Raw genomic sequence first — 14,570 nt, 5'->3', positions numbered from 1 at the left:
AAGTTCACATATTTGCTATACAAATTTGGCAAGTTCATGTCACAGCCATAGATCTCCTTCTTGCAATTCCTGCAAAATATCTACAGCTCCTCTGTCAGAAGCAAAGAGAGAAGCCACCTGAACAGCCAGGGCTCCCAGGAGGTCGCAGCGGAGCCCGCAGAGTCGCCCAGCACGGCTGCTGATCTCCGTGTTCCAGCTCAAACAGGTAGACTTATTGAACTAAATACGCTTTCGACACACGCTCCCCAAAGAGCTTGAGGCCACAGAGCAGATGAGCATGGAAAAACTGATTGCATCAGAAACACCGCAGCCAAGAAGAAATCAAACCCATGAGTTCGAAGCCAATCAAAAAGAACAAACCAAACCCCCAAAAGCAAGCATGTATAGTGTGGGTGTAATAAATATTGCGGAGCACATTTGTCGTTTTCTGTAAATATAAAGAAATAACCAATGCACCAAAACATCAGCTTCCTGCAATGAAAATGTCAGAGTCAGCAAAATACCTGCAAGCCAACTGAAGGGAAAGCATTTGCATTGTCAACCAATCACAAGTTGCTTCCAGTTCTAGGCAGCCAAATCAAGCCCTCTTCAAATTCACAAGTTTGACCTAGATAAGCACCACAGCATGAAAAGCTTCTTTAGAAGCAGGATGTCAAGAGACTTTCTTTAAAATATAAAATAAAACGCAAGATAAAAGGTTTTCATTGGTCAAGTTTGAAAAATTGTCTTCCTTTAGCCAATCACAGTCTGTCCCTTTGAGCCAATCAGAAATACACCTTTAGCTTTGTCCTTAATTAACACAGCCCAGCTGAGTAGCAACAACTTACAGGAAGAGATGGCAGTGAGCCGCGTTCTGAGGGTGAGGCAAAGGGAAACCAAATTACAAAGGAGAAGGAATACCAAGGAACAACTAGGGTGGGCAAATGAACTTATTAATGCTCAGCCATCCTCCTCTATCTTCAGGGATCTCGCTGTCCTCTCCAGTTCTGTGGTGTTCAGGTATCCCGGAGTTACTGTCTTCTGTCTTCTGTCTCTGACCTGGAAAATGCCATCACAACATCCTCAGCACCTGGAAGAACAAGGGATACAGGAAAATGCGTGCCACAATTACTTCCTTTAAAGCATAGTGCATAAACGGAGCACCCAAACTGTCGATCTACGTATCCATAAAATCAATAAGGAAAGGAAAAAAGAAGACAGAAAAAGGAGAAAACTCTCATTTTCCTATTTTTCTGGTACTGGAACCTGAAGTGGTCTAAACATTTCAACAGCAGAGTTAAAATGTTCTTTTGCAAGTCTAAGGAAATGAGTTTGTTTTAGAGAAAAACAAGAATTCCTTGCTTTAGGATATTCCTAAGAAGCAAGACTTAAAGAAAAAAACCCAAATTCATAGTGTCACCACAGGCATGTATAGAAAATCTTCCCCCCTCCCCATAAACTCTGGCCCCACATTAAGAGATTTGTTGAGCTTCTCCAAAGTACAAGGAACTCAACCATTCAATAAAACTCGTACTGCCCTATGCATCACACTGTCCTTTTAAAGTGATGCTTAAATACTCTTTATCTTTGCATCTAGATATTCATTACTCTTTGCTTTTAAGAACAAAAATTGTTTTAATAGGCCAGCTGAAAGGCTTTTGCCTTTCTCCCTCCCCCCCTCTTGAAAATCACTTAAAACATCCTTTATGAACTAACACGGCTTGAAAATGCTCCATTCTCTAATGCAAGTACTGCAGTTTCTTTCAAGCTGAAGGCTTCCATTTGCCCAGGGAACAGATACAGCTTTGCTAAGCAATGCTTTCATCCCTAGCCTGAAGAAATCTTTTCCAGAAGAATTCAGCGTGTGGACTTTCTCAGTTATTAGATTTATTTTTTTTCAATTGATGCTATCAACTGTGTATAATTACCATCAAAACTCATGTCCCCTAAGCACAGAAAGATGTTAATTACCTTCCTAAAAGCATGTCCAAGTATTTGCAAGCTTGTGTGGTCTTCAAGTGGGCATTTATAGCAGAAAGACCTGAATGGCTTGAAAATCATGTCTGATAAAGGTTTGTTAAGAACACGCCACACTATGCTCTCATTCTTCAAAAAGCTACCTTGCGATCTTCAGGAAAAAACCAAATCTGATTTCTGGACTTACCAGCTATAGAGCATGGCCTAACACGTAAAGAAATGTGAAACATGGAAATAAAAATACATCACACAGTAGTGTCAAAGCAGCAGTTTAAATCACTGTCTCTAGTCTAGACAAGAACTGCAAAACAACCCCGAAGGGCTGAGTGCAATATTTTTAATTTCTGGTAAAAATTTGATCCCCAAGAAAGTCAGATAAAAGTAAATACTTTCTTTCATCTGTAGGTCCTCTAACAGCATTTATCTAACTGATCAGAAAATATGATGAATTCTCCAGTCACCGCCCACATACTTTCAAAAAGTTATTTCCTCCATTCGAATGAACCTGTTTAAGTGCAACAGGTGACCCACAGTGACCACTTTGGCCTTCATTAATTCTGTTTGCTTGGGATCAATTTGTTTAATAAATTCTTCTTCAGAGCTTCTACTAAAGGATTAGACAGCCACGCAGGAAATGCCAAAAGCAGCACCCACTGGCTGTCTCATTCAGGTAACTCAGCAGCTCTACAGAATTTTCCTTCTGGGGTTCAGAAAGTTCAAATTCAACTTGGATGGAGCATGAGTATGTAAAAAACCTCCAGTTTTTCACTTGAAGCATATCAAGATTTCATTTTTGTGCCCCAAGCAACTTCTGCCTGTACACCTGCATACAGGGTAAAAGAAGCAGGACTAATAAAAATTCCTCATCTGTGATATGGTTCCATATCCCAGTTATCTAATTTGCTCTTCAGTTGCAGCATAGAACGAAGAGTGGCCAAGAAAGAGGGAGAAGTTGTAAGTTCCCCTTCTGAGGTCCTTAAAAACTAAATCACAATGCTTACGAAACGCAACTACATTTTTATACGCTTCACAATTTATTTGTTATACGTACTCAGAAGAGGAAATACTAAGGACCCAGCAGTTTGTTTTTCATATGTAGGACCCTTATCTTCTAGAGCTACATCAAAAACTGCTGATGTACTCTCTTGCCAACACTCAGAAGCCCTGCAGTCATCTCCCTTTTCATCTCCTCCACAAACTATTTTTGCCTTGATCAAAACATAAATGATATATAGCACTAGGATCCAGCTCTGAATTAACAACTTGCTGTGTTGATTTTTTTTTTCTTTTTTAAATGCATAAGAACTACCAGCCTCTACAAAAAGAAAGATTTTATTTGCAAAGATTCTGAAAAACGCCTCTACGCTAAAAAGGAGGGAGAAACGACACTCAGAAGCATTGAGGACGCACGTGAAGCACAACCCATGTCCCTGCGTTTTACGTGCATCTCCCTTTAGAGCCGAAGTGCCTTTGCCAGGAGCTGGAGCAGCTGGAGTAGCTTAGCAACCGCCCAGGCACCCATCACGTCAGTAGCACAAGAGATGAGCTGGATTACTTAACATACATTGATCGTTTTCCCGGAGTCTCCCCCTCCTACAGCCTAAATACGAAAGAAATTCTTCCCAGCGTCCTTACAAGTTTCACGTAGAAAAGGAAATCTCATCCCAGCTAACCCTGCAAGCCCCTAAACACACAGGTTGGAAATTGTGCCCGTCCCGAACAATTCCAGCTTTCAGCGCACGCAGCCGCTCAAAACACATGACGAGCAGAAATAGCTTTTGGCACGCGGGATGCCGGGAACTCTGCAGTTCCTCTTGGCTTTCGCAACCAAAAGCGCTATCGCTGGAGAGCAGGTTGGCACTCGGCTGGCTCCCGCGCTCCTTTTCGAGGCCCCCCCGCCACGGCTTCAGTCCCGGCGTGGCTGTGACTTGCCATTCGCCCGGCCTCTGAACAGGGGAAGGGAAGGGAGGACAAGAAATGCAGCTTGGCAATACCACAGGAAAATAGAAGTCAAATTTTAAAGCAGTGCTCTATCAGGAGGAAAAAGCCAAGAGCACAGTAAAGAATACAGTGTAAAAGTGTGGAAAAATACCTGCCATGTTACTGAATTACTGTTACACACATCCTGAAGGATGAAGCACAAGAGTGGATGGAGAACAGGTCTAGAATACAAGGTTCTGATCCTTCACACTAAAGCTATCCGCACAGCCAGTGTGCAGCACCCTCGTTTTACCACTACAGTAATTATGATAACTACAGTTTTAAAGTTATCTGAATTTGTGAACAAATTGCATATATTGGTTTTTTTAATTGTAACTTCATCAGGAAGCGTGGTCCCTCTCTCACATTCTTTAGCACCTTATAATACATAGTTTCCCATATGGTACTTTTTTAATTAAGATGGGCAATCAGCACAAGAGCCAAGGTGGCTAAACAATTCATTAAGAAAAGATTATGAATTGTGTTTGAAAAGATAATCATTGGGCTGAAAAGGAGATTACTGCTGCGCCTTCTCAACGACAGGCCTTTACACCAATTTTACTTAATAACTTCATAAATGATGCTGGAATAGAAAAAGTGGTCATATACTAATGAAACTTGATGCAATATGAAGCTAGAAAGCCCTGCCAACACTCCAGGGAGCAGCAAAACAACCCTCAGGAATGAACAGCATGGCAGTGAAGACCAGAGGTGGCAAAAATGGGTTTAGCTATTAATTTTAGAAAGGAAGAAGAAAAGAGGTAAAGATTAGAAGTGACATATTTCTAGGTCTCATGGTAGAGTTTAATATAAGATTAGTAAGGAATGGATTTTAAACACAATTCTGAACAGTTTTATTACTGGCTCCCTCCTCGGTTCCTTTTGTTATTTGGTAGAACTGCCAATGTTTTCATTTGCAGGAATTACACGCAACCCAGCACATGCAGGAGCCTCAGGCAATTGCCTGATCTATCAAATAAAAGGTAACACTACCTTCCAGGTAGACAAGTGGGTGGGTAACCCAAGGGCACAACACCCAGTAGAACAACATCCTGCAGCAAAGACTCAAGCCTATGCTCATTTCTTTTATTCCCACATTAAATACCCAATTTTATCCTTAGTGAGGCGATACGTTACTACACAGAGGAAGACATCCTCTGTCCAAGTAACAGCAGCCACATGGGAAGTTCTTGCAGGCTATCAAATCTGATGCCAGCATGGACACATTTACTCCACCCCAAGACTGATGGTTCTCAGACAGTGTCAGCCCAGCCACTCCCACACGTGTTGCTGCCCTCTCAGTGCTGCTCCTCGCAGCCTTATTTCGTTTTCACTGACAAAACAGGTTGTTATTCAGTGCCTCTCCATTCCTCACAAGCACCACGACTCTTGACTGGAATATAAAAGGCAATTTTATTTCCCACATCCGGAACCAGTTTGCTCAGTGGACTTGCAAAAAAGGGAATAAGTCTTCCTGTCTATAAGCCAAGTAATCAGTTACACCAATGCCACAACCTCTCCATGGGCAGTTAGTCCCACTGGTCTGCAGCTGAGCATGTCAACCATCTGAAAACTGAACAGCAAACTTCAGTACTGAGCTTGAACAAGGGTAAGAGTGCAGAATGCAAATAAGAGATACTCTCGACCTTCCAGAAGCCACTCACGAAGCATGATTATTTCTGAAGATGTCCTGTAGCCAAAAAACCTGGGTCCAGAAAAAGGTCATCCACATCCACACTTCCCAGCACAAAAGCAGGTTTTGTTCAATTCCAGTTGCACAACCCAAACTATCCAGAGCTAAATGAACCCCATCTAACAAGTCTGCTCATTAAGCGATTCTACAGCCGCCTGTACTCATGTACAAACACAAACATTTCCAGAGAATAGAGCAGGCGTTTTGACGTGGTGAAAGGAAAGCAGGGATTAAAGTACTCGTGAATAGAGCTTCTGCTGCAGTCCTACTTGGCTCCCGCAACGGATGTTTTCTTTCTAATCAAGTAAAAAAAAAATAATTAAAAAAGCAGAGCACAGGTTATAAAGTTAAGCTGCATGTTCCCAAACGCCTGCCACTAAGACAATAGGATGGTGAACCGTGTTTACTTTTAGCACATCCTTCCCTGAGCTTTGCATTTCCAGTAATTAATGTATAGAACAATGAAAAAGGCACACTTACACTTGACCTTCTGCACTCTGTACATACAGCTTCTCTCTCCACAGTTGTCCCTTCTCCGGCCACACGTTTCTATGCTGAAGTAGAGACACACACATACCCAACAAAATACTCCTCATCTCTCTCACGAGCAAAGCATTAACTGCCACAAACTTTCCAACATGCAAGTACTTTGCCCACCTCTGCTTTGCATGTTCTCACCCTCATCCTTACAAGAAATCAACAAGTAACTGGTAGACCCATCTTAAAAAGCAATAGTGTTAGTCTTACCCCACTAACTTCCCAGGAAAATCCTGCTGCCAGTTTGTTCCCATTGCAGTTGTTTGGGTTGCTGAATTGAGCAGTTCTTGTACTCCACCTGGACTTCAGTCTTAGCCAGGCAAGATGATCTGAAGGTCAGATGACTTCCCCGCACAGCAGTAAAGACTGCAGAGAGCCACTGAGCTCAGCACATGCAACTGCTCACCAGTTCACCTAAGTTTCAGAAAATGTCACCAAAATGACTACAGTTACTGCTTTCCACAGCAAGGATTCGGCTACCGCGACATCAAACCAGTACGGTACAAGCTGGATTAAAACGGCACCACCTGAACACAAAAGACGTGAACTGACACTTTTAACAGCTGCTATTTCCAAGTGTTCTTTGAACAACGAATAGATACATACATGTGATCGGTTTGTAGTCACCTGCAAAATTAATTAAACCCCAAAAGCCTTTAGAGAACAGAAGGTTAAGCCTTTCATGGATTTCTGAAGGCTGTCGAATAAAAAAGAAAAAGACAACAAACTATCTACTTCACTCAAGATCTTTGTATGGACACATTTCTTTCATCATCTTCCAGCAACTATCTTCTAAACATTAACTTTTCTCTGAAATTCCCAGTATTAGTATCCTAGTTCGGCATTCTGAAAACGCAACGTGCACTGCTGAGAGGAAGAGCACAATAAAAAAGCACTACGGTCAAAAAGAATAAAACGACACCAAGAAGGGCTCTATCTCCACTTCTCCGTCCTTATTTGACGTTCCGTGAGCGCGGTTCCCCTCTTAGCTCCGCGAGCAGCCTGGCTCCATTTTTAACGCCTTGCCATCCAGAGAACGCGTCTAACCCAGCCAAGGCATGTGTTTGCATCTCAGCTCTGCCCTCCCCAAGGGACCAGCTTTCTTCAAGAACCAGCACGACACTCCTGTTGCTATAGGAACAACCGAGCTGTAATCACCAAGGTCTTCGTATAACTCACATATCACGCTTACGAGCTGCACGGCTTCCATTTACGGATTTGCCAGAGCAGCAACTTCGAAAGCCAAGTGCAAGCCCCCCGTTCAGAAATGTAAGGAACTAGGAAACAGGAAATATGCTTTTTTACGCAGGAGATGCTTCTGCGCGTAGAACTTGCATTTCACTTTGTTTAAAAATACATGAGAAAGACTTAATTTCATCATTTCAAGCTCAAGAAACCCAATGAGTTTGAGCTGCGTTAGTTGTTGCTGCGATGCAGGCAAGAAGACTAATACTCGACATCTCAGAACAGCTCAAGATTACATCCACTCTCCAGCATAACACTGGCTGAGCAGAGATGCCCTCGGGTTCCTCAGTTATACCTGGAGCCACAAAACCAAAACCAACTCACAGACGCCATCTAAAATGCTCCTTGATTAAGTAACAACGCCCTATATTCTGCCCTTTCACATGGCTGTTAAAAACACTATAGTAATGACAAAAAAATAAAACAGTTATAAAAAAGAGAGCATGACAATGCTTAGTCTCTTAATTAATACTAACTTTAAGTAGTAAATACTTCCGTTTAGAGTTTTCTAACTGCTGTTCAGGCTTTTCTGCATTACTGAGATCTTCCCCCCTCTGCTAGCACTTCACCTTTCAATGGATAATGTATTTTTAATGCAAAGGGTTCAGAACTCAAACTAATTTCTATCTGATGTGCCACAGCATATGTCATTTTTACCTGATTTTCACAGAGATGTTCAGTAATGCAATCAGGATTACTCCAAGCTTCCTGTCAGGGTAACAGGAGTCACTTGAACAGCACACACCGCAGACACTTCAAGAGTGAAGATGTTCCAAATGTAAAAGGAGATCTTTCAACAATTCTAAACCACAGGGACTTTGTACGTCTGAAATGATGAATTCTTTCGAAAGCAAGACGGGAAATAAAAAGAGTTTAACTTATCCTCTTCCTGTAAGAATAAGCAGAAACTGAAGGGTAGTCTTAGGCTTTAGGCTTGCTTAAAAATTGTAGAAGTAGTCTAAGATGCGTCTTGATCAAAATTAGCAATTAATTTCCACTGCTGGACCCTAAGATAGTAAGCAGAGTATGATGGAGGAATTTTAAATGTCAGAGATATGGTTATTAATAGTGGCTCACTGAAGGTTTATGGCACAAGCACCTGAATTCAGCAAGGACAAGCATAAACTTCTTTCTTCAACGCACTGTCACACTGCTGCAAACACAGACTGGACACGTAGGTTGCAGTGACTCCCTGTGGTCAAAGAGACAGACTCAACAGAGACCTTGACAGATCTTTATCAGAAACCCCAGCAGAGAGCATCAGGCAGTGAAAAGCTCAGCAGTTTTCCCTGAGGGTAATTACTAGGAGGCCACCAGCCAGCTGGTCTGTGTTCAGTGCACCACAAAAAAACCCCAAAAATTGTAACAGAGGGTGTGAAACACTTAAAATTCTAGACCATCCATCCTCTACACTCCTCTCAAAAAAAAAAAAAAAAAAAAAGAAAAAAAAAAAGGAACAAAATGTCCTTCCTGCAACTCTGGAGTCAGACTACAGAGTTTTTAAGTGACACAAAAGATTTTTCAGGTCTATAACAAAGCTTTCAGAGTGCTAAGGCCAAGAATGTCACTCCCATTTTGGAACAAAATGGGAATATGAAATCAGCTTTCTGCCTTTTGTGTCGCTGCTGGAAGAAAATGACTCTAAAATAGGTCTGGGGCAAGCTAGGCTGAGAGCGATCTGTCCTACTACCGAAAGAAAAGATCATGCAATCCACTAACATACTAACTCTTTGTACATTACTCCTTAAATAACACATCTTTTACATAAATATATATAGATATAATTTTTTTCCAGAGAAGGCTCAATGAAAACAGCAGAAAAGTAGGGAAGACAATTCCTCCCGGGGATCTTGAGGCGCTCAGCACACTGAAGCACCTCAGAGCACGGACCTGGGGCTGGGACTTGCAGCACAAGGCAATGCCATCTAGTGGAGATGAAACCTGTCTTCAGAGGGACCATCAGATGCTGCAGTGGGTGTTCCCTGCTCCCAACACTTTCCTAAACCACCCTTCCTCTTCCACCAGCTGCAGGATATAACAAAAGTCACAGCCAGAGGAGTGCCGCTGCGTGAGCCACCACGGCGCAGGGCGAAGAGCGACATTACCATAACGGACAGGTAAAGACCTGAGCAACAAATGGTTGTTGCTTCTGTCTCTACAGGACGCTACAGCTTCATCTTCCTCCAAAGGAAGGAGTATTTGGCCAGGCTTCCTCCTTTTCGTTTGTTCTCCATGCAATCCGTCACTTCATTTGGAGAGATGGCATATCGCAGTGTGAAGAGAGTCAACAACCTTTCCCCCCTCTCTAAATATTTTACTATTTTCTTTGTTCTTTTTTCCTCTACCAAAAAAAGTCTTAATGGTCAGATCACCCCCTTAATTATAATTTGGGAGGATCAAAGGCAGATTCTGGGGTCAAATCTCCCAGGAAAGACAGCAGTGTCTCAGATTAGATCAGAGCAAGCATCAGCGAGGACTTCACTTCCCTATGGACCAGGTTTTAAGAACCTCCAAGGATCTTAAGAAAATGATGACAGAAATCAGTTAGCAGCTGTTCCAACATGGGACAAAGACAACTTTTTGCACAATGCAGGAAGCTCTTACACCTCCTGCATTGCACAAGCAGTGAGTCTAGAAACAGACACCTTAGACTGGCTCTCTTGATTTAAAAGTTATATCAAAATTCAATTTTTTTTTTGAGTCTCCAAAGGCCTCTCCAAAGTGAGAAAAATATAATTTTACAGATAATAAAACCAGACAGTTTAGACAAGAAAGATCAAGCTGTGCAGGAGCACAGCTGTATGAAATATCTGGATTTCTGTTTTTATTATCTCTTCTTGGTGCAAAGCGCAGGTAATTCAGCATAAATTTTCCTTGTGTGCAATGTAACCACTTTAGGGACAACACTGCAACTACGACAGTCAGTCTCAGCTGAATACGTCTACCTCAGTTTTTGTCAAGGAACCAGCAAATTTTCACTTTAGACTGGCATAAAAGTTTAAGAATTCCACGCCAATATCTACAAGTATATCTATCTCCACCAACCTCCCAGCTATGCGAGGAATGAACACACAGGCTTAAAAACGAAAGAGCAAGTTTGTGCAGGTTGTGTTTCTAATGGTTTTCTAAACGCCTCAGATCTATATTAAATTTCTGCTCAACTCAGTTGTCTTTCTGGCAGACAAGTCCCACAATTTTCTTTCAATACCAAATTCTAAGTTACGAATGTGATTTGGCACGAGGCCTGTGAAGGGGATTCAGAAGAGATTAGTAGATTCAGAGTAGCACCACACGACTGTTTACTAAGACTTCTGCAAAGAATTCACAGAAGCAGCACGTACTTCATCCCTTTAATGGGAATCCAAACAAATCAAAGCAGATTTGTAAACTTGTTTCATGTCTACTGCCCCTGTCTGGGAATTAATTACGTTGTGCAAATTAAAGGAATGCGATGGGAAACAAATTCCTTCTATTGCTCAACTTTCCCTCTTCCTCTGCTGAAATAGGAATGGTGCACTTCCCCACTCATGGCAGTGTGAAAAACAGAAGATGTTGCCAGATGATGCCATTTGATTTGTAAGAAAACTGTTATCAAGGAACTAGAGTCAGAGCAACTAAATTATCATAGGCACGACAAATTGCTTTGCTACCTTAGAAATCTGTACGTACTTTGTATTTCATTGCAAGCCACCCAGTTTGAAGCACACAAAAGAAGTGCTAAACCACTAGTCTCACTCCTTTTTAAGCACAGATGTCCAGTTGAAGAATCAATACAAAAATTTAGATGAAAGTCATCTTATGCAGAGGATGCATACTGAGGGTAGTGACACACAGTCAGAACTAGAGGGACCTATGAATAGCTGAAATTAAATTCACCTACAGCAAAATATCAGTCAGGTTAAAAATTATTTCTATTTTATTTATTGCATAGAGTAGGAAGCTCACGGTACTCTGGCCACCAATGTTGGAGCTATTATGGAGAGTAAGATGTTTAACAATGCTCTTCATCTCAACAAATCTTAGAGACAGTCACGACTGACTTCACCTGTTAAAATAAAACCACCTGTAGCACAGATCACTCCATCTCTCTCCCAAAGATTACAGCAGGCAATGACCTGCGTATTTCAGACTGCAGGATGGGTTTCAGTAGGTGGGATATTATTACAGAAATACAGGAACTTTGATTCCGTATTTTCCGAGAGTGTTCTCACAGATTTACCAAACACAAGGCAAACGCGTCGAGTACTCACCCTGATCAATTGAGTGTTGAGGAAGCTGGCTAAGTTGGCTATTCACTACACCTGCATATGTGCGCAAGAACTCCTCTTCACTAGCAGTCAGCTGGAAATACAGAAAGAGTCAGTCAGCAAAAAAGAAAATGAAGACAGACTGAAGACATCATCTCCCACAGCCCAAGAAGAAACGTCACAGATGCCTCTGTTCTACTACTCAACAGTTTAATCAACTGTTATTTGTGCAAACTGTACCATCAGCAAGGACACAGCAGCAAACTGGTACATCATGCACTCAGGGATAGATTCAAAGCTACCTTAAAACAGTCGCTTTATTTTGGTGGTTTTCCAATAATGAAAAGTTTTGTGGTATATATAGAAATGATCAGATGCTCAGATTTAGTTTCCGGCACCACAATATTTAGTTTCCAGCCCCATAATATTTTTAAAGCGCAATCACTGGTTAAATCAGTAACTGTTAAAACAATTCAGCAATAAAACCCGACCATCACCTGCCTATCTCAGCAACCACTATCCCAGTCACTACAACACTGTCTGGAAAGCCACAAAATACAGGCTACGAGAGCGCATCTTACATTTGATCCCATCTTCCTCAGCATGAGTAGGACTCTCACTTTCTGCTGAATATACATCTCCTCCGGACTCTTTCCGGGGACGCCCTCACGGTTCATTCCCCTCCTGCCAGCTCCTGGATTTCCTGAAGACAGAAGATCAGAAAAAGACAAACTAAAATAGGTAATGGAGTAAACCAGGAAAAGTTTAATTTCCAAACTACCTATTTTTCACCAGTTGCCAGAGCACTTAATAGCCTGGCAGAGTACAGAAACACAGGCTTCATCAGAGAAATCCTTAAAAATGTGAACAGTTAAATTTGTCATTCACAGAGCCACGTCTGGCAAAGACTGCATCACAGCAGGATCAAACACGCTGTTTTCCCTGTCATGTTTTCTTGTAGTCACTACCAACCTCTCCCCTCACTTTATTTTCATTATTACTTTTAGGGGGAAGTAATCTGGGTGTGGAAGAAGTTTAAAATTACACATAGGCCCTCCTGAGTGAGTCACGAGTAATGCAAACTGCAGCAGCAGCTGCTGGGATAGGCTTTACCACCCACATTACTTAGCATGAAGATAACAGCAGTGAAAAGTGGAGAAAGCTCTATCACCAGTCCCACTTGATTAACTTTGCAGCGGGAAGATGTGCATTACACTGATTTGCTATAGACGGTTCTGCCTGGAAACCTGCAGCCTGTAAACGGGCAAGGTGATCCTTGTTTGGGTTTTTTTCTGCTATAATCAGCAAGCTGCTTTATGAAGGGGGAGTAAAACAATCCCATATTTTTGTGTAGTGTCAGCTCAAGCAGATCAGATTGTTACTGAGTAATTTACTGAGTGCTAACAAGTGATGTCAATAGTAAAATAATGAAGAAAATAAGACAGAGTAGGAGACATTTAGTTACGCGTGTCCAGAGACTGAGAAAACATTAAACATTTATCAAGATATCAAGTAAGCCTGAAACGTTGTCACGGGTTCTGAATATTATATCAATACTTTTATTTTTTTAATACTTTTACTTGAAGAGGGAAGGTGACAAAGCACAATTTTTCAGCAAAACCCTGAAATGTGAGAATACACCTGTTGTTTAAAAATACAGTAAATTGTATGGGATATCCATCAATAGGTGGCACCACACACAAGCACCAAGAAAATGCTGCGGCTGCCCCCAGGCCAGCCAGGAATACCACATTTCAGCACTCTTCCATACATCAGTTACGACAAGAGATTTATTTCTAGTCTATATCTGTCATTATTCGTTGTTTGCCATTGTAATAATCTTCCACTTGTTTATTAATTTTGCAAACTTTAAAAAGGGGCGATGGAAATTCGTATCTAAAGCAAATGTCAGCCAAGATTTTTCCTGAAGCTACCTGTTTAACAGGAAGGATAAAAATACTAAAGCCTGCCCATTCAGTGAATGCTTGCTTCACAAAGGGAACATGAGGAAAAAGCACTTGTTATGGCTCAAAAGCTATCAAAATATATGTGTAAAGAGGTAAATTTAAGATTACAGAGTAACAGCACGTGCTCTTCAAACACTGCACAATTATTTTGGGTGACAGCCTCGGCCACCACAGCTTCTACTTGACGACAGCAAAGTGAAAAGACAGAAGTCTTAAGACAGTGCTGAGACCACAGCATGAAAAACTTGAGCATCCCTGTCCCTGTTACATGAAGCTGTTATAAGACATCATTTAGGATGACAACTACCCAGCATATATTACCACATCAGTAAATTTCCAAAAACCACTTAGAAACCAGTTGATGCCCAGGAGACAGCAGGACCCACCTTAACAAACCAAGAACTGGAAAATCTTATCAAAGTACTTACCAGGTTTGCTTTCTCAAGAAAGCTGCATTCAGATGCTATACATAACAAAACATTCCTTAAGCAGAATTTCCCTAACCCTACAATTGTTTTTGGCACAGAGAAAAACGAAGCTTTCGTCCCCCCGCACCCCCAACCAACAAACCACCAGATTTCCCTGCCAACGTACCTGCTTCTAAAAACCACAGAAGATCAGATAACCTGCGTGTTCAGTCCCGATTAATGATTGTAGCTGGAAAAAATGTGTGAGGAAACTGCCCTGTGAAAACAAATGAGCAAAGCATTACAGAAAAATACAAAGCTGAGCACCAGAAAGAGCCTTCAATCCAACACGCTTTGAATCCCAGTCTGCCTCAGAACACGGCCTAGCCAAAATTCACAAAACTGTAGACTGGTCTGGAGCTTGCAGACCCCTTTCAGTTTTAAAGAATAAGATTTTTAAAGGTCAAGCCATTCTTCATCTGCAAGATTCACGCCCCAACCATACCAACGACATTCCCAATCACTTCAGAATGGAATG

The 14,570-nt window shown here is 41.6% G+C and overlaps 1 protein-coding gene across 1 annotated transcript; it reads right to left on the bottom strand.

The window, feature by feature from the left end:
• Nucleotides 1-378: 378 nt before the first annotated feature.
• On the bottom strand, nt 379-14,244 carry CTNNBIP1 (catenin, beta interacting protein 1). Its single transcript, XM_009866062.1, has 4 exons — nt 14,220-14,244; nt 12,240-12,361; nt 11,662-11,752; nt 379-1,069 (listed from the first exon to the last, which is right to left on the bottom strand). Exons 2-4 carry the CDS (start codon nt 12,333-12,335, stop codon nt 1,011-1,013), a joined length of 246 nt encoding a protein of 81 aa, XP_009864364.1. The 5' UTR covers nt 12,336-12,361; nt 14,220-14,244; the 3' UTR covers nt 379-1,010.
• Nucleotides 14,245-14,570: the final 326 nt, after the last annotated feature.

This window comes from Apaloderma vittatum, unplaced genomic scaffold (assembly GCF_000703405.1).
Source record: "Apaloderma vittatum isolate BGI_N311 unplaced genomic scaffold, ASM70340v1 scaffold41203, whole genome shotgun sequence".
NCBI lineage: Eukaryota > Metazoa > Chordata > Aves > Trogoniformes > Trogonidae > Apaloderma > Apaloderma vittatum.
Note: the sequence above shows the minus strand (reverse complement) of the source record. Positions and strands in the feature narration are given on the sequence as shown.